Raw genomic sequence first — 22309 nt, forward strand, 5'->3', positions numbered from 1 at the left:
AAGTGAGGAACGATTAGTTACATAGGGAGTATTGTGGAACACCTCCACCAACTGGAGATCTGTGGTAAAGGCCAGAGAAATGATTGATTGTGAGAAATGTTGAAATCAGTCATCTTGGTTTTTTCTATTTCCATTTAATTGATTTTTTATTTATTTTTTTCAGAATCCCTTAACCCAAAAGTTTATTACTTTTCACTGAGTCTGATATTTATTTTGAGGGGGTAATATTATTTTATCTTCCCAGTCAGAAGGAAGACTTCACTCATTGCTTCATTTAGAATATTTATAGAAGAAAAAGTATTTCAACATACAGTTGAAATTAATTAATTTAAAACAGTTCATCACATGGTTTCTATCTGTTGCCTTAAAGACATCTGTGGTAATGACCAGGAAATTATTATTATAATTTTATATAATGTCTTATACCAGCAGTTTTAATCTAAAGGATACTTACTTCAACTGTGCGTGTAATAGTTCTCCTTCCTGGTGAATACAAGACCATTTCAAACAGCAGACGTCCTGAACCAACCAGAATGATGGAGTGACATCAGGACTCCTGTGAAACAGCTCCACCCAGTGGACATTTTTTGGAAATGACTAGAAAGTTCCTGAAGACTCTGGACCTCCTCCAGTTAGAATATAAAAGCTGAGACAGTCCCACTGCTGAGACACAAAGCTACACAAGCAACACAGAAGAGAACAGACACTTGAACAGAGTTTCATCTCACAACTAGAGGACTCAACACTAAACACTGAGAAGATGCTGTGCTCTCATGGATTCCAGTCTGCCCTCAGTCCATTCATGGACTTCTACTGGCCTGTACGCAGTCTGTGGCCAGAGGTCAGACCTCTGTTCTACCAGCAGGATCTCCTGCAGAGAAACCTACAGGAGCTGTGCAGCAGTCTGCAGCTGATGGACAAACTTCAACACCAGATCCTGGAGGAGACGGAGCCTTTCCAAAGCAGTGTGGCCGTGCAACCAGTCTCCTACCAGCTGGACAAAGAGGGAGAGCACTTTGGTCTGACCCTGGACACTCAAGGCTTTTCACCTGAGGAACTGTCTGTCAGGCAGGTGGGCAGGAAGCTGAGAGTCAGTGGGAAGACAGAGAAGAAGCAGGAGGACGGGAAAGGCTCCTACTCTTACAGACTGCAGGAGTTCAGACAGGAGTTTGATCTGCCTGAAGGCCTGAACCCTGAAGCCGTCACCTGCTGCCTGTCTCCAGACGGAAAGCTCCACATCCAGGCAGCCAAAGCTCCACGTGTTGAGGAGGCTGAGAGAGAGCTGACTATCAAGAGGAGCTTGGAGGAGGAAACACAGCAGAGTGTGTGTTCACAGGAACGAGACAGCAGCACAGAGACACACAACAGCACACAGGACAAACCTGGACACATGGACTGATACACATGTTGTTGTCACAATGCACCATTTGTATACACTGTTCAATTATGATCATATGTGCTTTTGTACTTTTATATATGAAGACAAAAATAAAAGCGTGAACAGCTAAATCAGAGTTTTCTTGTGCTTTTTCAAGGTCATAGAATACGTCCAGACAGAAAATGCTTTATTAATTTATTTGGATTAACAGATTCTGTTTAAAAAAATTCTTCTTTAACACTAGAACACTAACAATACATTTAATTAGCAGTCAAGTCACTATATTTGCAACTACGAAGCGCATTTCTCTGGTTGGACATGTAACGACACTATTCAGTGTGCAGTCTTTAGACTTTTGCAGCATGTGGCAACGAGTTTGTAAACTCATGTTTAATTTAAAAGGCTGACATTGTTAGCATTGTTAGAAATGGTCAAAATGATCTCCTTTTTACTGCTTTTACAGCTGATTAGTTTTTTCTTGTCCTTTTACACCAACAGTTTATCATATTTTCTTTAAGTCTGATATTCTTTATGTGGTCATATTACTTTATCTTCCCAGTCAAAAGGAAGAGAATTTTTTACTCACTGTTGCAGTCAGAATATTTGCAAAATTGTTTTTAACATACAGTTAAAATAAATGAATTTAAAACAGTTCATGTCATGGTTTCTATCTGTTGCCTTGAAGTGAATGTCCTTGTTACTGAAATAAACAGAAGGTCCTTCAGTTGTGTTTATACTCATTAAACCATGTGACTAGTTTTTAGAAGCTCTACTTTCTTTCTGAACCTCTGGCAGTCTGAAGGACATATGGACATGTCTGCAGCTATTTAGACTAAATGGAGAGTGAATTATTGATTTATATATTACACCAATGATCTTAATGCACAGGTTACTTGAGCAAGAACTATTAGATTCTGCACATCTAATTTGAACTTTACTTGTCAAATCGAGATTCAGATCATTTCAAAGAGCAGACTCTCTCATTCATCTAGAAAGATGGAGTGACAAGTCTAAACTGGCCGTGAGTGGTTGTCTGTCTCTCTGTGTTAGCTCTGTGATGGACTGGCGACCTGGGTGTACCCTACCTCTTGCTCAATGACAGCTGGGATAGGCTCTAGCCCCCCTGACCCTCCAGAAAATAAGTGGTTACAGATAAGGAATGAATGAATGAATGAAAAAACGGAGTGAAACTAAGACTCCTGTGAAACTGTTCGACCCAGTGGAGAGCTGTGGTAATGACCAGGAAATTATTGTTATATTTTTTATGCATATAATGTCTTACACCAGCAACTTTAATCTACAGGATACTTGACCAAGAAATAATTCAAAATGATTAAAACGGTCCATGTAATAGTTCTCCTTCCTGGTGAATACAAGACCATTTCAAACAGCAGACGTCCTGATCCAACCAGAATGATGGAGTGACATCAGGACTCCTGTGAAACAGCTCCTCCCAGTGGACATTTTTGGAAATGACCAGAAAGTTCCTGAAGACTCTGGACCTCCTCCAGTTAGAATATAAAAGCTGAGACAGTCCCACTGCTGAGACACAAAGCTACACAAGCAACACAGAAGAGAACAGACACTTGAAGAGAGTTTCATCTCACAACTGGAGGACTCAACACTAAACACTGAGAAGATGCTGTGCTCTCATGGATTCCAGTCTGCCCTCAGTCCATTCATGGACTTCTATTGGCCTGTACGCAGTCTGTGGCCAGACGTCAGACCTCTGTTCTACCAGCAGGATCTCATGCAGAGAAACCTACAGGAGCTGCGCAGCAGTCTGCAGCTGATGGACAAACTTCAACACCAGATCCTGGAGGAGACGGAGCCTTTCCAAAGCAGTGTGGCCATGCAACCAGTCTCCTATCAGCTGGACAAAGAGGGAGAGCACTTTGGTCTGACCCTGGACACTCAAGGCTTTTCACCTGAGGAGCTGTCTGTCAGGCAGGTGGGCAGGAAGCTGAGAGTCAGTGGGAAGACAGAGAAGAAGCAGGAGGACGGGAAAGGCTCCTACTCTTACAGACTGCAGGAGTTCAGACAGGAGTTTGATCTGCCTGAAGGCCTGAACCCTGAAGCCGTCACCTGCTGCCTGTCCCCAGATGGAAAGCTCCACATCCAGGCAGCCAAAGCTCCACGTGTTGAGGAGGCTGAGAGAGAGCTGACTATCAAGAGGAGCTTGGAGGAGGAAACACAGCAGAGTGTGTGTTCACAGGAACGAGACAGCAGCACAGAGACACACAACAGCACACAGGACAAACCTGGACACATGGATTGATACACATGTTGTTGTCACAATGAAACATCAGTATTTATATACACTGTTAAATTATGATCATATGTGCTTTTGTATTTTTGTAATGGAAGATAAAAAAAATAAACACGTGAACAGTTTAACCACAGTTTTCTTGCGTGTTTTGAGATAGATAGATATATAGACATAGATTTTATTCAACCCGAAATTAAAAACTTAGTGCTTTCAAGGATAGAAACAGTACTTCCGGACAGACAATACTTAAGGAAGGAAGTTTTATACATCTCTGACTGTAAGTAGTGAAGTCATTATTTTAGATAACTGCCAAATGTAATTCTCTGGTAGTTTCACAGGAACTGTAATGACTCCTAAAGGTTCAGTATTTTGAATTTTGTAGCATCTGACTTCGAAGCTGTAACCTCGTGTTCAATTTAAAAAGCTGATATTATAAACATTGTTAGAAATCGTTGAAATCAGTCGTGTTTGTTTTTTTCTTCTTTTTCCATCAAATTGAATTTTTCAGATTCCTTTAACCCAAAAGTTTATTATTTTTCTTTTCGCTGAGTCTGATATATATTTTATCGTGATCATATTATTTTATCTTCCCAGTCAGAAGGCAGAGAAGACTTCACTCATTGCCTCAATTAGAATATTTGTAGAAGAAAAAATATTTCAACATACAGTAAATTAATGTAAAAAGGCTCATCTCATGGTTTCTATCTGTTGCATTAAAGTGAATGTCCTTGTTATTGAAATAAACAGAAGGTCCTTCAGTTGTGTTTATACTCATTAAACCATGTGACTAGTTTTTAGAAGCTCTACTTTCTTTCTGAACCTCTGGCAGTCTGAAGGACATATGAACATGTCTGCAGCTATTTAGACTAAATGGAGAGTGAATTAATGATTTACATGTTACACCAATGACTTTAATGCACAGGTTACTTGAGCAAGAACTATTAGATTCTGCACATCTAATTTGAACTTTACTTGTCAAATCTAGATTCAGATCATTTCAAAGAGCAGACTCTCTCATTCACCTAGAAAGATGGAGGGACGAGTCTAAATTGGCAGTGAGTGTGAGTGGTTGTCTGTCTCTCTGTGTTAGCTCTGTGATGGACTGGCGACCTGTCAATGGTGTATCCTTCCTCTCGCTCAATGACAGTTGGGATAGGCTCTAGCCCCCCACGACCCTCCAGAAAATAAGTGATTACAGAAAAATATTAAATGAATGAAAAAATGGAGTGACACTAAGACTCCTGTGAAACTGTTCTACCCAGTGGACATTTGTGGTAATGACCAAGAAATTATTAAAGTATATAGATTCTACAGGATACTTGTCCAAGAAATAATTCAAAATGATTAAAACTGTCCATGTAATAGTTATCCATCTTAGTGAACACAAGACCATTTCAAACAGCAGACATCCTGATCCAACCAGAATGATGGAGTGACTTCAGGACTCATGTGAAACAGCTCCTCCCAGTGGACATTCTTGGAAATGACCAGAAAGTTCCTGAAGACTCTGGACCTCCTCCAGTTAGAATATAAAAGCTGAGACAGTCCCACTGCTGAGACACAAAGCTACACAAGCAACACAGAAGAGAACAGACACTTGAAGAGAGTTTCATCTCACAACTAGAGGACTCAACACTAAACACTGAGAAGATGCTGTGCTCTCATGGATTCCAGTCTGCCATCAGTCCATTCATGGACTTCTACTGGCCTGTACGCAGTCTGTGGCCAGACGTCAGACCTCTGATCTACCAGCAGGATCTCCTGCAGAGAAACCTACAGGAGCTGCGCAGCAGTCTGCAACTGATGGACAAACTTCAACACCAGATCCTGGAGGAGACGGAGCCTTTCCAAAGCAGTGTGGCCATGCAACCAGTCTCCTATCAGCTGGACAAAGAGGGAGAGCACTTTGGTTTGACCTTGGACACTCAAGGCATTTCACCTGAGGAGCTGTCTGTCAGGCAGGTGGGCAGGAAGCTGAGAGTCAGTGGGAAGACAGAGAAGAAGCAGGAAGATGGGAAAGGCTCCTACTCTTACAGACTGCAGGAGTTCAGACAGGAGTTTGATCTGCCTGAAGGCCTGAACCCTGAAGCCGTCACCTGCTGCCTGTCCCCAGATGGAAAGCTCCACATCCAGGCAGCCAAAGCTCCACGTGTTGAGGAGGCTGAGAGAGAGCTGACTATCAAGAGGAGCTTGGAGGAGGAAACACAGCAGAGTGTGTGTTCACAGGAACGAGACAGCAGCACAGAGACACACAACAGCACACAGGACAAACCTGGACACATGGACTGATACACATGTTGTTGTTACAATGTACCATCAGTATTTCTATACACTGTTAAATTGTGATCATATGTGCTTTTGTACTTTTATAACTGAAGATAAAAATAAAAGTGTGAACAGCTGAATCAGAGTTTTCTTGTGCTTTTTCAAGGTCATAGAATACGTCCAGACAGAAAATGCTTTATTAATTTATTTGGATGAACAGATTCTGTTTGAAAACTTTCTTCATTAAATATATTTAATTAGCAGTCAAGTCATTATTTTTGCAAACTACCAAGTGCATTTCTCTGGTTGGACGTGTAACAACACTATTCAGTGTCCAGTATTTAGACTTTTGTAACATCAGGCACCAAGTTTGTAAACTCGTGTTTAATTTAATAGGCTGATATTTTTAACATTGATAGAAATGGTCAAAATGATCTCCTTTTTACTACTTTTACAACTGATTAATTGTTTCTGGTCCTTTTACACCAAAAGTTTATTATATTTCCTTTAAGTCTGATATTCTTTATGTGGTCATATTACATTATCTTCCCAGTCAGAAGGAAGAGAAGACTTTACTCATTACTCCAGTTAGAATATTTGTAGAAGAAAAAAATATTTCAACGTACAGTTAAAATAAATGATTTTAAAACAGTTCATCTTATGGTTTCTATCTGTTGCATTAAAGTGAATGTCCTTGTTACTGAAGTAAACAGAAGGTCCTTCAGTTGTGTTTATACTCATTAAACCATGTGACTAGTTTTTAGAAGCTCTACTTTCTTTCTAAACCTCTGGCAGTCTGAAGGACATATGGACATGTCTGCAGCTATTTAGACTAAATGGAGAGTGAATTATTGATTTATATATTACACCAATGATTTTAATGCACAGGTTACTTGAGCAAGAACTTGTTCTGAACCATTACATTCTGCACATCTAATTTTAACTTTACTGGTCAAATCTACATTCAGATCATTTCAAAGAGCAGACTCTCTCATTCATCTAGAAAGATGGAGGGACGGATCTAAATTGGCCATAAGTGTGAGTGGTTGTCTGTCTCTCTGTGTTAGCTCTGTGATGGACTGGCGACCTGGGTGTACCCTACCTCTTGCGCACTGACAGCTGGGATAGGCTCTCATCCCCCTGACCCTCCAGAAAATAAGTGATTACAGAAAAGGAATGAATGAATGAATGAAAAAACGGAGTGACACTAAGAATCCTGTGAAACTGTTCTACCCAGTGGAGAGCTGTGGTAATGACCAGGAAATTATTGTTATTTCTTTACGCATATAATGTCTTACACCAGCAACTTTAATCTACAGGATACTTGACCAAGAAATAATTCAAAATGATTAAAACGGTCCATGTAATAGTTATCCTTCCATTTCAAACAGCAGATGTCCTGATCCAACCAGAATGAAGGAGTGACATCAGGACTCCTGTGTAACAGCTCCTCCCAGTGGACATTTCTGGAAATGACCAGAAAGTTCCTGAAGACTCTGGACCTCCTCCAGTTAGAATATAAAAGCTGAGACAGTCCCACTGCTGAGACACAAAGCTACACAAGCAACACAGAAGAGAACAGACACTTGAAGAGACTTTCATCTCACAACTAGAGGACTCAACATTAAACACTGAGAAGATGCTGTGCTCTCATGGATTCCAGTCTGCCCTCAGTCCATTCATGGACTTCTACTGGCCTGTACGCAGTCTGTGGCCAGAGGTCAGACCTCTGTTCTACCAGCAGGATCTCCAGCAGAGAAACCTACAGGAGCTGCGCAGCAGTCTGCAGCTGATGAACAAACTTCAACACAAGATCCTGGAGGAGACGGAGCCTTTCCAAAGCAGTGTGGCCGTGCAACCAGTCTCCTACCAGCTGGACAAAGAGGGAGAGCACTTTGGTCTGACCCTGGACACTCAAGGCTTTTCACCGGAGGAGCTGTCTGTCAGGCAGGTGGGCAGGAAGCTGAGAGTCAGTGGGAAGACAGAGAAGAAGCAGGAGGACGGGAAAGGCTCCTACTCTTACAGACTGCAGGAGTTCAGACAGGAGTTTGATCTGCCTGAAGGCCTGAACCCTGAAGCCGTCACCTGCTGCCTGTCCCCAGAAGGAAAGCTTCACATCCAGGCAGCCAAAGCTCCACGTGTTGAGGAGGCTGAGAGAGAGCTGACTATCAAGAGGAGCTTGGAGGAGGAAACACAGCAGAGTGTGTGTTCACAGGAACGAGACAGCAGCACAGAGACACACAACAGCACACAGGACAAACCTGGACACATGGACTGATACACATGTTGTTGTCACAATGTGCCATCAGTATTTATATTCACTGTTAAATTATGATCATATGTGCTTTTGTACTTTTATAACTGAAGATAAAAATAAATGTGTGAACAGTTGAATCAGAGTTTTCATGTGCTTTTTAAGGTCATAGATTAAAAACGTACTGCTTAAAGTGATAGGAACTATACGTCCAGACAGAGAATAGTTTATTAATTTATTTGGATTAACAGATTCTATTTTAAAAATGTCTTCTGTAACAATAGAACACTAACAATAGATTTAATTAGCAGTCAAGTCACTATTTTTGCCGTTTAATGACACTATTCACCGTCCAGAATTTAGAATTTTGCAACGAGACAGCAGCACAGAGACACACAACAGCACACAGGACAAACCTGGACATATGGACTGATACACATGTTGTTGTCACAATGTACCATCAGTATTTATATACACTGTTAAATTTTGATCATGTGTACTTTTGTACTTATATCATAACTTCAAATCATAATTAAATATGGTTAAATTGTGTAATGACAGTGTCATCAAATAAGTGTACAGAAAATAAAGAAATACGCAGCACAATTAATTTACTGTATTAAAAACTGATGCTTTCAGTGTGAGTGAAGATTATAGCATAATAAAATCCAATAGATGTCACATTTGGGACAGTAAACAGCTCTCAGATTTGGACACAATTTCTTTTTCCCCTTCATTGTTATAATGTCAGTTCAAGCCACAAGCGCTTAGTCTCTCAGTAGTTCCCGTCAGGCTGTCGGGGGTTTTCTTTCCTAAGAATAGATGGATTGCCCCATAAACGTGGCAGGACAGGAGCGGAGGAGGAGGAGAGAAGCTTACTTCGGGGAGTCAATCAGCTTTGTTTTTTATTTTTGGAGCTGCCCTTTGTTTATCAGGGCAGCGCTGACAGAATGTTTATTGAAAGGATCTTTAGATATCAGAGGATTGTCTCGCCATCATTCCGCCATCCCTCCCTACTTACATCTTACTTTCATCTGCTATAACCTCCTCCAGCCTCATCTTCAGTGTTTACCTCTCCCTGCGTGACATACCCTTTACTCACTGTCATTGCAAGGTGCTGAGTTTCTGCAGCGCATGCGGAAAGTTTACCAACTCTTTAATTCCTTCTTTCCTCCTTTCTTCCGATCCCCTCCACCCTCTTGCAGTCTGTCATCCTTCTCCTTCTTTTCCCAAATCTTCACCTCCTGTCCTTCCTCCCATTCACCGCCTCAACATTTTCCCCCTTCTGACACTTCCTCTCATTTACTTATTGTCGCACACAGTTTAATTGACGATTATTCAGTGGGTGTGTGTTCGAAGCAGACATCTTTTATTGCCATTACAAAGTCCATGAGTAAGCCGTGAGTGTCTGTAACTGTGTGTGGCTGTCTGCATCTGTTTGTGCGAAAAGTTTCTTAAACATAAACTACGTATGGTTTCGGCTCCCTGAGCATTCATTTTGAAAGAATGTTTTGTTTATGAATTGTGTATATTCTTTGGAAATATACATAGGGTTCTGTTTTCCCGAGGTACACACAAAGGTCGGGTTGTCTCTAAACCTTCTGGAACCATGTGGGAAAACAAGAGCACAGCCTCTGACGCCAGTTCGCTCTCATTTGGCGACCAGCATCACACCCAATAAAACAGTCAGCTTGGATGTGTTACAGACAGCGCATTTGGAACAATGTTTAAATGTGAGAGCAGTGTTCTAATAGCACCAGTGTTTGTTGTATTTATTTTATCTGACACGGATTAACAAATGTATATCATGCAGTAAAAGAGTCAGTGAATAAAGTTTCAATTAATTCAGTTTTCCGAGGTTTCATTATGTCAGGATGACGTCATCTGGGTTCATTTGACTCAGAGACTATAAATGTATTAACAAAAGTCTGTGCCGTACATTGGTGGGCTTCGAAATGTGTGTTCTGTTTGCCAAGCAGACAAGGTCCAAAGAAAGACTGTCAAGGTACGTGAAGGGAAATGGTAGATCCAGTGTTTTGATGTCAACAGCTCTAAAAGCTGAGACATAGCCCAGAGCCCATGCAGACCAATCCTTGTGTAGACAGTGCCTCAACTGGACATTAAATTGTCTTTGTACAAGGTAGCTGACAGAGTAATATATATATATATATATTGAGAGAGAGAGAGAGAGAGAGAGAGAGAGAGAGAGAGAGAGAGAGAGAGATAATACTGATAATAATATTAACATAAAACCATAGCCTGCCATTGGAGAAGCAAGACTTTTAGATTACACTATCACGTTTATTGTCAAGGATATTCATTGCTCTGATTGGCTGTGGGTTGTAGGTATCCCAATGGTATTTCACCAGACTGAGACTCTGATAAGAATCGAGTCTGGCCGTGCCAGGCTAGTTAAACAAATAACAAACAGTGAAATTAGTACTGTTAGATATCAGCAGTATAAAGCACCATTGTATTACCTTTGACCTTCAGTATCACACAGACATGACAGGAAAACCTTGGAACTGTATAATGGATGTGTTGATTCAGTGTCTGTGTTCTTTCTTTTGGAGTAGCAGTAGAGAAGGTTTATAATACATTTCCCTCAGTTACCTATTATGGGAACAGCAAAAGGTCAAATATTTTTATAAATTGTGTTCACAAAGAGGGACTTCTGTCGCATACACACACATGCACGCACTTACACACATTTCCTGTGTGACTTTGAGGGTCTCTGGTATTTGAACAGATGTGGGCAGACTAAGTGTGCCTAGATCCCCCCCTCTGACCTGAACGTGCACTTCCTGCTCCGAAAGCTAACACCCAGAGAGAACAATCGTAGTCTGTACCCGCTGCACACACACACACACACACACGCACACACATACTCCATGCAAACACAGCCGCATATAAGGTCAACATGTGAGCTGTAAACACATAAAAATACTCACAGAGCGGTTAGTGTGTTGTTTTCTGATGGAAGTGAAAGTACACCAGTTTTACTCAGTTTTATCACGTTTACCTCACATTTCAGTGTATGTATACACACACTTTTCTTTTTTAATTAATTGTGGATTTTTTTGTGTGTGTGTCACACTGAAATCAAATCAATACAGCTTTTATTTTGACAGGTCAGAATTGCATTCGTTACCAGATTTGTGCGCGCATGTGTTGATGTCGCAACCCAGTTCTCAGATGGGAGATGCGGAGCATTTTCTCTGTATAAATGTAATAAAGTCGGTCAGCAACACCTCAGAGTTCACATTCTTTACTTTCCTCTGCGTGTGTATGTTTTGGGAACAGTGAGACATCAAGAAAATAAAAGGCGAGATGGATATCTGAGGTCAAGGCATGAGGAGAGGAGGGCGGCAGAAGGAGAGAAAATATGAAAACAGTAGAGAAGAAATATGAGAACTGCATGGAAAAACATAACATGCGAAGAGAAATGTGACATAAATTGAGGAAGGTGCAAAGTGAATTTGCAATTAAAAATGAAAAATTCACAGAAACAATAGCCGCTCAATGTCCCAGATAAACAGCCAGGGGAAGAAAGAAGAGTTACAGAGGCAACAAAATTCAAACATGAGGAAAGAAATGGACAAAAACAGTGAAAGAGGTCATGGACTGGAAGCTGAATATGTGCCAGTAAGACGGAATGGAAAACTAGATCAGTTTGAGTAAGTACTACAGGGGGGAAGAACAAATTAACAACACGTCGACAAAAACATCAAAACGAAACTACACTTTTTTCTTTCTTTTTGAAACTTGACCTGAATACCTACCCATCAAGCTTAAATAAATTACACGGGATATAAAAATAGCACAAACCGTAATTTCCACCGAGCCTTCGCTGCTGAAAGCTTGGCAAGCCAACAGAGGAGACCTACGCAACACGAGCAATGAATTGTGGAATTATTAAAGTTCAAGTAAAATCCCGACACATAAATCAGTTGAAATTTGAAATCAATCAGATCAGAGCATGAAGCCGGATATCAATAAAGAGTGGCCACAAATGGCTATCCAGGGGCCATGTGTGGCCAAACATTTTCTTTAACCTTGTAGCCGGGGGATTAACTTGTGTGTCTGAACGCTCTAACAAGGTCATAAAAAGATTTACATGAGCTGTTCTCATGAGCAAATGTCTTTTCCAAGAACAATCTTTTCACACGAAGCAGTGAAAATATTTCCAACAGGAGCACTTGTTTTCTGCTTTGGGGTGTAAGAAAAGAAGAACAGGGCAGCAGAAGCCTTCAGAAGTACTGGACATTACCAGCAATAAGCCTCAGACTAGTGGAAACTTTTAACCATGCTACCACCTTGGCTCAAGGGTCCGTCCATCGCAGATCCAACCGCCCGCGAGCCTTCACAAGACAAGTGGTTACAGAAGATGAATGAATGAATGAGTTCCAGTGATGGCTTGTTTTTTATCTGGTGACGTCGTCATTCTCTTAGCAATATATGGCATTCAATATGGCATTCATTTGGGCTATAAGCTAAGATATTACCTCAAACCTAATTTAAATAAATGTCTGGTAAAGGTGCAGTCTATCAGCAAATGAGATACAACAACATTGAGTGAGCCTGTACCCCACATAAAGCAAGTATTGAAATGTTTGTATATTTTCATTATTGCAAACTGTCCGTCTGTGGAATAAATCCTGTATAAAGTTATGGGAATTTGTATTCTCTGTAAATACATATAAGGATATGCATAATAGCTGATGGGCTCAAGGTTTGCTGCTAATGCAAACCCAACATTTGCTACTGCTGCAGCTTCATGATTAAAACAATTAACTGGCACTGGTACGAAGTTGTCTTGGCAAACGCAATGAGTTTGCCATCTGCTGTTGTTAATCAAAAACCTTTCTCCAAAACAGTCATTGTTGGCATTTGTTTTTACAGGGGATCTGTTTGAAACATTGTAGGGAGTAATGGTGCATGAGGAGCAGCTAAAGTAATCTGTTAGTTGAAGAGCTGCAGGTGAAAGGCTGCACATACCCAACTTCTCAGAGAAATAACCATCTCCTTTCACTATGCCTTGCTGTTTGTTGAGTTGTGCCATGTGCACAGGCACAGACTGTCTATATTCTTTATTAAAGTGAGAATAGTTTGTTTTGCTGCAGCCTTAATTGTTTGACCTTTAATATTTCACTGTCACCACCAGTAACTATAGGTCACCAAATCAGCCTGAAATCATTGAGGTTACAGAGGATTCAACTATACATTGTGGTAGGGGGTTGAATGACTTCTTTTTAAAGTCAATTAATCTGTGGTGAAAGTCGATGTCGATGACGGCACACATAAAAACACAGTAGAAAGTAATGCTTTGCAAAAATTAAATCTATATTCTTGACCTGAATACATACTGTAGCATCTCACACAAAGGAAGCTATGGAGGTTTATCTGCAAGGCAACTGAAGCTTGAACACAGGCTACTGTAGGCCATCAACACCGTAAACACCATAAACACAGTCAGTCTGACAGTTCTGATATGTGGCTCTCGCTCAGGAAAACTCTCAGCTCTACCGTGACTCGCATGGTGGATAAACTGACATCAAGGACAAAAAACACAGCAGCAATGTCAAATAATAGAACAGAACTCATCCATTCATACATTCATCTTCTGTACCCGCTTATTCCTTATCCCAGCTGTCATCGGGCGAGAGGCGGGGTACACCCTGGACAGGTCACCAGTCTATCGCAGGGCCAACACTGCACTGCAGATATGTATAGCCTATATAAATCAGCATTGTAAATGGCATTTAATAGTACTTCACAGCATGTTGCGTAGCGGGTCTAATAATTTTAGACAATGAAATTCACCAAAAGTTGTTGATTTGCAGCCTCCTTCTCTCTGTTACCCTAGGACGTTTGGTGAAGTTGTTCATTGACTGCTGTCCAGATAATTTGGTTATCGGATGCCTTTTTAGATGAGCGTGCATTGTAATAGTACTTTTGTTGTGTTTCACTGACTTACATATTTTGCATAACAAGGTAGTATGGGCTTCATCTTTAGTGAAGTATTTCCACACACTTGATGAACCGCTGTTAGTTTGCTGCAATGACCCAGTGGGCTCCTCACCTGTCTTCTAGGAGGCATTCTTGTTGTTATTGTCACGTGATTGGCAACTAGTCGACTAGTTGATTATTCGGTACAACCCCTACATTGTGGTTACTTAACGTGAGGAGTATCCAATAAAAAGTCCAGTGGAACTGTATTTTATTACTGGCAACAAAAGCCTTGAAACAATCAAAACCAATCATATACTGTACATACTCAAAAGCATTCCTTCATTGTGATGAATGCAGGCAATCCCACATACACATGACAGAGTATGTGGGATTGCCTGTATTCATCACAATGAAGGAATGCTTTTGGGCATTATCCTATTGTAAATACTCTCTAGCACATAAGGAATCACTTACAAATTAATTATATTATTCTGTTTGGATATTATATCCTAAAAATTAAAGTGTCCTAGCTGCTCATTGTCATGATACACCAGCCTTATCCTTCATTGTTCACAATCAGGTGTTGCCTATCGACAGAATAGGCGAGCCAAGCCACTGAAACGAGGCCCACATATGGCTGCCTTTTGGCATATTTTACAATGACAACCACCCATAAACCTATGAAGGCCATACAGTACATCGAGTTCTGACACCATACGCACTAAAATGCGAATGTTTGTATCTGCAATAGTTTAGTGGTTACCAAAAACATGAGCAGCTGTGGAACTTTTATGACAGAACGGCACAGTTTTTCCAACCCTCTGCAGGAGGCAGGATACCTGATTGAGTCAGTCTGTCTTTGTGGCTTAGAGCATGCCCAAAGTTTCCAGACTGTGGCTCCAATCCAGTTGCTTCTTTCACAGCACTGGCACAATGTTTTATATACTGTATAGTAGCTGGATTGTTCTCCATCGCATGTAAAACCGCATCAGCCACTACATTGGCACTTAGGCTTTATAATGATGTTACATTGGTAATTGGAAGTGTCTCCCAGTATCCTGTTAACCACTCCCACCTCACCTTTTCCCAGTTTCCCATTAACCTCACCTGGTTCCACTCTCCTCATCAGCTCTGCCTTATTTATACCAGCTCTTCAGAAACACTCCTTGCAAGATTGTCTCTTGCAGCTTCAGCTTAGTGTTCTGTTACCTGTTCTGTAAGATTGCCTGCCTTTTGGCTTTGAGCTCTTTTCCTTTATTTTGTTTGCTGGCTTATAATCTAACCCGCTGACTTGCCATATTGTCTTTATGCTGCTTTCTTTGTATAAATCACCACCACCGCTGTTTCTGTTTGCCCACTGTGAATGTGGAGCCACCTTGACTACAGAGAGATCAAAATGTGTATTTATTATTTTTTCTGTTGAGATAGGTCCAGGATATACTTGCTTTTAGGTATGTGTCTTCGCATGCATAGCTTGGGTCTTAAGAAATTAACACCATGTGTCACATCTGCACGTAAACGGCATTGGCAGAGTATGTGCAATATGGGATGCGAATATGGTTAATGGTGGAAAGTTCTGCAGAAAAGCTTACAAACTAAGTTCCTGCATCGGTCAAATGCGTCGTTGCTTATGTTCGTCAATATATCTGGCAAGAGACGAGTTAAGAAGTTGATGTGGGAACCTGCAAAGATGCATGGTTATGCGAGTTCAGAAGGACGTTACATCTGTGCACAACAGAAAACTCATTGGCAATGGTGGTCCACCAATCATCAGATGCCTCAACAGACTAAGCAATTCATTTAAATCACTAGTCCACTGGGACCTACTATTTCGAACAAATTATGTTCTGTGAACAGCAGAAGTTCTACATGAGTTCTCTATTTGGGCCTTTAACTGTAATCCTCTAGTAGCACGCATTGTGTATATATATAGGCAAGTATATGAACAATTAGTTCTGGAAGCAGCTGGTTGTCTATGTGAATATGTGGTTAAACATATCTTTGACTTATCTGGTTAGCTACAAAATATCTTTTCCTAATTATCAAAGGAGTACAAGTTTGTGATGCTTAAGAAATACCAATGTAGTTTGTGGTCAGCTGTGAGACAGAAGCAGGAGAACTCTATTAATCTATTGTTGGGTCGAGCAACTGCAACGAGTAGCATTGTCATGTCCCTGGCTTGTTAGCATTTCTCTGGTCAGCTCACCTGCCACATTAGCTCACTAGTTACCCCTACATCTACAAATCAGTACTGCCGACATTAAAACTCGACCACATAGCCTTCAGAAAATCAACTAAATTAATTAACTACATAACAAATCCCATAATATCGCTGAAACTCTGCTGCTCTGATTTTATCAGCCTCGCAGGGGTTATGTTGACAAACTTTCTTCCACAACCACCGTAGTAAAGTCTGAAATCCCTCTATAAAACACTGCAGTATACAGCTCAGTTGACACGGGCAGCTATGTTAATGACATTAACAGTGGCTGCAAGAAGAAAGTGATTCACGCAGACAATGCCTGTGTATGTGTGTGCACGTGAGACTGCGAAAGACAGACCATCATGACCTCACTGTTTCCACAGGAAATCATGTTTCCAAAACTCTGGTTTTCCACTCTCCGGCCTTCCACATACACCGCTCACTTTTCTCACTGAGTTTCTGCGTCTCACATGTGATGTGGGCACAGTGGCGGCGCTGAAATGAATCACGGATGTGTCTCCCAGTGTTTTAGTTCCCACCTGCAGAAAACGCCGGGGTCGTTTATCAGATGTCTGGCTGATGATGGGGAAAATTAGAGTTTAGTTAACAAAAAAACTGTGTACTTATTAGCCAAACGCGGAACAGAACTTATTCGTTATTAAGTGATCAATCTTCTAATTTTAATTTGTGTCTGGAGAGGCTAATTCAGAGAAGCGTGTGAAGAGGGGATGATGGGGAAAGTAATTTCACTGGAAGGGGAAAATGACAAAGATGAAGAGGAAGGTAAGGTCTGGAGTAACTGATACGATGACGATAATGATAAATACAGACTGCAGCCCCAGACACACGCAGATCACAAATCAGATGAGACAAACACGCCTGCAAGCTCTAGTAACACACACAGAAATACACACAGTCAAGCATGAAATCACACTGCGGTGATACGAGATACTGTGCAAACATTCAGATCCAATCATTTGCAGATGAAAACATCCCAGATCTCTGTCATGTGTGCGCAAAGTTAATATGTGAATTCAAAAGAAGAGCTTATCCAGACTTGCAGTCACTCCGCCATATAATGGGCGGCGGTTGTGGCCTATCACAGCGGCACTTGGATAATATCTGGTTACTGTGTCATTCTGCTGATTCAAACAGAGGGGGTACTCTCCCCGCGAAAGCCGAGCCGTGAGTGAGACATGGCAGGTGGCAGGGGGAAACAGAAGAGAGGAAGGGAGTAAATTGAGCTAATTATACTTCTTCCCGTCCTTGCTCCTCTCGTCCTCGAGGTCCTGACCTGGAAATTGATTGGAGTTTGTCGCGACGGAGGATGTTGCAATCCTTAAAATGCGATTCAGAGCGAGGACAGAAGAGGGTCCCAGAGGAGCATTGAGCGAGGAACCACAGGTGTATCCTCTGTAAAGGTTTAACGGATGACAACACCCCAACAATATGTCATAAGCTTTTGGCTTTGGTCTGATGGGACATAAGAATGGAGTCGCTTGGCTGTTGTGGGAACTGTATTAATATTAGTGCATGACTTCCGTGCCGTTTGACAAACTACCCACTGAAACAGAAATAACAGCCCTGACACCGACGCAAATAATACTCAATTAAATAATCTTAATCATGAATCAATCATCAAAACACCTTCTTGTGTACTTTTCATCGTCTGCCTGAGTTCGTCTTGGCTCGTTCAGGAAAAGTGTGCTCCAGATACAATATTATTTGTCCCGTGCAGGCACAGCCACAGTTATTGTTAGTCCTATAATATCAACCTGAAGCAGAAAAGAACACTTGCATGTACTTTTCACTGACAAATTATAGATTTTCTCTAGAGCATATATACTTGTTTTCATAGCTTCCCGGTGTTTTTCCTTCCTCGTATGCCAAGAGTAATAGCTGTCTTCAATAGGATATTGATGTTAGTGTGGAGGTCTCATATGGCGAATGTTGTCCTCCTTTCTTACACCTCTATCTCCATCTTGGGACAAGCTAAGACTTGGGGAAGACATGCATTACACACACAGTTATTCTCAATGAACAGACATCTTGCATATTAATCGTGAATCAAGAGTCTGGTATCGGAAGCTTTCTAGTTTTTCAAGGTAGTATTTAAAGCCTAGAGTGGCCTTTTGTTACATGCTGCTAAACAATTTGTGTAGATCCAAATTGGCACGTCACTATGTTGAACACTATCTACCAACCAGCTAACATGAGTCTTGTCTGTGAAGCAAGTACCTTAAATTGAAACTGACTATAAACTGGATTCTTGTGAAGCCATCCTCTCGAGCTACATTCACAAAGGTGGCAGTATTCCATTAATAAGCAGAATAACAGCCCAACTGGAACAAACATGCCTCATGTAAGCACCTCATCTGAACAGACCAGCCCAATCTGAAGGAACTTTAAACCAGAAAAGAGCCGAGCATGTAACGTTTGTCTTTAATAATCATTCAACAGGAAAATCTTAGTGCCTAATAACCATGTAAAAGCTTGATCTGGTCCCTTTTTGTCATTCTTTCCATGCATATTTGCCCCATGTGTAGTGGCCCAGGAGGGACAGAAACCTGACAGCAGTGAAACGAGTTGTTCAGATGAGTATTTGAAAATGATGTGAGCGGCTGCTGGCATAAAAATGTGGGTCTGTCTTGGTCATGTTTTCTATTTACTAAATTTAGTGTTGAAACTTGGGAGGAAAAAAAAATACTTTCAGGCAGATCTGATGCTCAGCAGCAGGCAGAACCACTTCATATGTTGACTTGTGTTTTATCACATTGTATTTAGCATCCATTTAAATAGAGTAAGTTCAACTGGGCTGAAGAATTGATATCCACAGAAATGTAGCCACTGACTGGCGCACGAAACAGGAAGTCTTGGCCTGGTTATCTGTTGGCTTCACCGTGAAACATTTTGGCCGTTGCCCAGATGCCGACTCTTCAGACAATGGCTCATGATGCAATCAACTCAGCTCAAAATGCAGTTAAAAACACATGAGCTCAATGTTAGTGCTTGTCTACGAAGAGAAAATGGTGAACACGTACCGAAGGTCTCAGAGGTGCAGCAGTCAGAAACATTTAGTCACTAAATTTTTCAGTTCAACTCCATGGAGAAAGGTTTGGACCGTTATCAGCGTCACATCTTTTTGACGGAGAGACGAGCTCAGAGGCTGAGAGAGGAAAAACAGTGTGAGATGACTTTGACAGAAGGGAACATAGTGTGTTTTCCTCCTGACCTCGGGCTGAACCAGTGATGAAAGCGATAAAGGCCTGAATGCCAGAGCATTGCACATGTGTATTACTTTACTTCAGAATGCAAAAAGAAAATGATTTGGGGAAATATTAAATTCTACACACATAAAAATCGACAAAACACAGCTGTTAATGTCTCTGGATTCTTGAGGTCCACTCAAACTTTTTTTTTTTTTAAATAGAGAACTATTATCACAAAACTTATAATCTTTTAGAGTGCAAGGATATAGTGGTCATTTATATTGGTATTTGTTTTTGGTTTGGTTCTTTGAATTGGTAACTTCTGAGTTGGATTGCTGACTAAATGTGTTTTACACTCTCACTGTAAACTGATCTGGATCTAGTCAGTACATTTCTCTTTTCATTTTGACTGTCAACCTAAAAAGAGTAAAAGTCATTTTTTGGTGTGGCTCGGCTCTTCCTTTCACAAAGAAATACAGTGTAAATAGAGCAAAGGCTATTCTATGAGGTTAGAGGTTTAAAAGAGTAGAGTTGAGTCCTGCAGTATATTGTTTGTAAAAGTGTTACAAGAACAAATGGTAAAACGTCCAGAGCAAAATTTGTGTCTGTGGAATGCTTATCAAAATGGTGACTGTTGTAATATTAGCCATGGTAGCTAACTTTTGACGAGTAAATTACGGAACCATATTACATTTTAGTATTTAAGCTTGCACTGTTGCCTCCCTCTGCTGTGTAAATAATCCATATCTATACTGGATGACAATTTGCACAGTACATATTTATCCATACATTGCCTGGTCAAAAGTTGCCACCAAAAAAAAAAGGTCACACACACTAATATTTCGTTGGACCGATAGCTTTGATTACAGAACGCATTTGCTGTGGCATTGTTTTGATAAGCTTCTGTGATGTCACCAGATTTATTTCCATCCAGTGTCGCATTCATTTTTCATCAAGATCTTGTATTGATGTAGCCTGGGTGTTCCCATACTGCTTTGCGCGCGATTTCATTCTCGCTGCAAAAGCAGTCTGGAAACCATCGCCCATATTTTCTCCTGAGATAGGGAACCAATCACAGAACGGGGGGGGCAGCAAGACGATGACGACGTCTATGCGCGACACCGAAGCTTGTAGTGTGTTAATCCAACATGGCAGCGGACCTAACGTTACCGTTCGATGCAGCCTTAGACAGTGTTTTAAGTAGCTTAGAACGCAAGTTTATTTTAAAAAAAGAGCAACGTTTGGCGTTGAAAGACTTCATTGCCAAGAAGGATGTGTTTGCTCTGCTACCAACAGGCTTTGGCTATGAATCGCGCGCAAGGCAGCATGGGAATTACCAGGCGCATTTGATAGACATTCGTAGCGCCCAATAAACGGCTCTAGGCATTTGTAAAACCACGCCTCAAATACGAGAAAATAAACACGTAGTTTCCAGACCAGCATCTCATTGAGATGTGCAGTCGCGTCAGCCAGGCTAGTATTGATGATGGAAGAGTCTGACCACTGCACAAAGCCTTCTTCAGCACATCCCAAAGATTCTCAATGGGGTTAAGGTCTGGACTCTGTGGTGGCCAATCCATGTGTGAAAATGATGTCTCATGCTCCCTGAACCACTCTTTCACAACTTGAGCCCCATGAATCCTGGCATTGTCATCTTGCAATATGCCCGTGCCATCAGGGAAGAAAAATCCATTGATGGAATAACCTGGTCATTCAGTATATTCAGGTAGTCAGCTGACCTCATTCTTTGGGCACATAATGTTGTTGAACCTAGACCTGACCAACTGCAGCAACCCCAGATCATAGCACTGCCCCCACAGGCTTATACAGTAGACTCTAAGCATGATGGGTGCATCACTTCATCTGCCTCTCTTCTTACCCTGATGCCCCCATCACTCTGGAACAGGGTAAATCTGGACTCATCAGACCACATGACATTCTTCCATTGCTCCAGATACCAATCTTTATACTGCCTAGGAAATTGAAGCCTTTCTTTCCGGTCATCCTCACTCATTAGTGGTTTTCTTAAGGCTACACAGCTGTTCAGTCCCAATCCCTTGAGTTCCCTTCACATTGTACGTGTGGAAATGCTCTTACTTTCACTATTAAACATAGCCCTGAGTTCTACTGTTGTTTTTCTTCGCTTTGATTTCACCAAACGTTTAAGTGATCACTGATCAAGATCAGTCAGGATTTTTTTCCAACCACATTTCTTCCTCAAAGACGATGGTTCCCCACTATCCTTCCAGTTTTTAATAATACGTTGGACATTTCTTAACCCAATTTTAGTAGTTTCTGCACTCTCCTTAGATGTTTTCTCTGCTTGATGCATGCCAATGATTTGACCCTTCTCAAACACGGGATGTGTCTTTCAACATGGTTGTTTAATAAATGAGTAGCTACTCATGGTGGTGACTTTTCGTTTGGCCAGGGAGTGTATTTAAACTCATATGTATATTACAGTCTGTTCATTTCCATTCCATTTTGACTTAGATTTAGATAAATGTCTTTTTGCTGATAAACTATGAGGTTGGATGAATACTCCGGCCTTATGAACAAGCCACTGCCCTGTCTGCAGTTAAACTGTTTTAATCTTGGTGGTTGCAACTTCTTTTTTCAGTCAGTCAGTGCCTCAGTCATCCACCAGCTGTCTCATTGTGTCAAGAAGAAGATACATACTAGATGGGTATTTTCATCCATTTTGATCCAGTTGAGTAAAGCAGACCATAAAACAGCAGGAGGAAACACACACTCCCACCTTTCTGCTTCGTTTCCTCTC

General features: G+C 41.1%; 4 protein-coding genes across 4 annotated transcripts; all 4 read left to right on the top strand.

The window, feature by feature from the left end:
• Positions 1 to 497: 497 nt before the first annotated feature.
• On the top strand, positions 498 to 1878 carry LOC311507555 (heat shock protein 30-like). The gene has a single exon (XM_084571927.1). It carries the CDS (start codon positions 761 to 763, stop codon positions 1397 to 1399), a length of 639 nt encoding a protein of 212 aa, XP_084428053.1. The 5' UTR covers positions 498 to 760; the 3' UTR covers positions 1400 to 1878.
• Positions 1879 to 2163: 285 nt separating this feature from the next.
• On the top strand, positions 2164 to 3717 carry LOC311507761 (heat shock protein 30-like). Its single transcript, XM_084572246.1, has one exon. It carries the CDS (start codon positions 3018 to 3020, stop codon positions 3654 to 3656), a length of 639 nt encoding a protein of 212 aa, XP_084428372.1. The 5' UTR covers positions 2164 to 3017; the 3' UTR covers positions 3657 to 3717.
• Positions 3718 to 5139: 1422 nt separating this feature from the next.
• LOC311508191 (heat shock protein 30-like) lies at positions 5140 to 5959 on the top strand. Its single transcript, XM_084572876.1, has one exon. The coding sequence runs from the start codon at positions 5298 to 5300 to the stop codon at positions 5934 to 5936; it is 639 nt and encodes a 212-aa protein (XP_084429002.1). The 5' UTR covers positions 5140 to 5297; the 3' UTR covers positions 5937 to 5959.
• Positions 5960 to 7372: 1413 nt separating this feature from the next.
• On the top strand, positions 7373 to 8291 carry LOC311508253 (heat shock protein 30-like). Its single transcript, XM_084572954.1, has one exon. It carries the CDS (start codon positions 7552 to 7554, stop codon positions 8188 to 8190), a length of 639 nt encoding a protein of 212 aa, XP_084429080.1. The 5' UTR covers positions 7373 to 7551; the 3' UTR covers positions 8191 to 8291.
• The last annotated feature ends 14018 nt before the right edge of the window (positions 8292 to 22309 follow it).

The sequence above is a fragment of the Chelon labrosus genome (assembly GCF_963514085.1).
Source record: "Chelon labrosus genome assembly, chromosome: 22".
In the NCBI taxonomy this organism is placed as follows: Eukaryota; Metazoa; Chordata; class Actinopteri; order Mugiliformes; family Mugilidae; genus Chelon; species Chelon labrosus.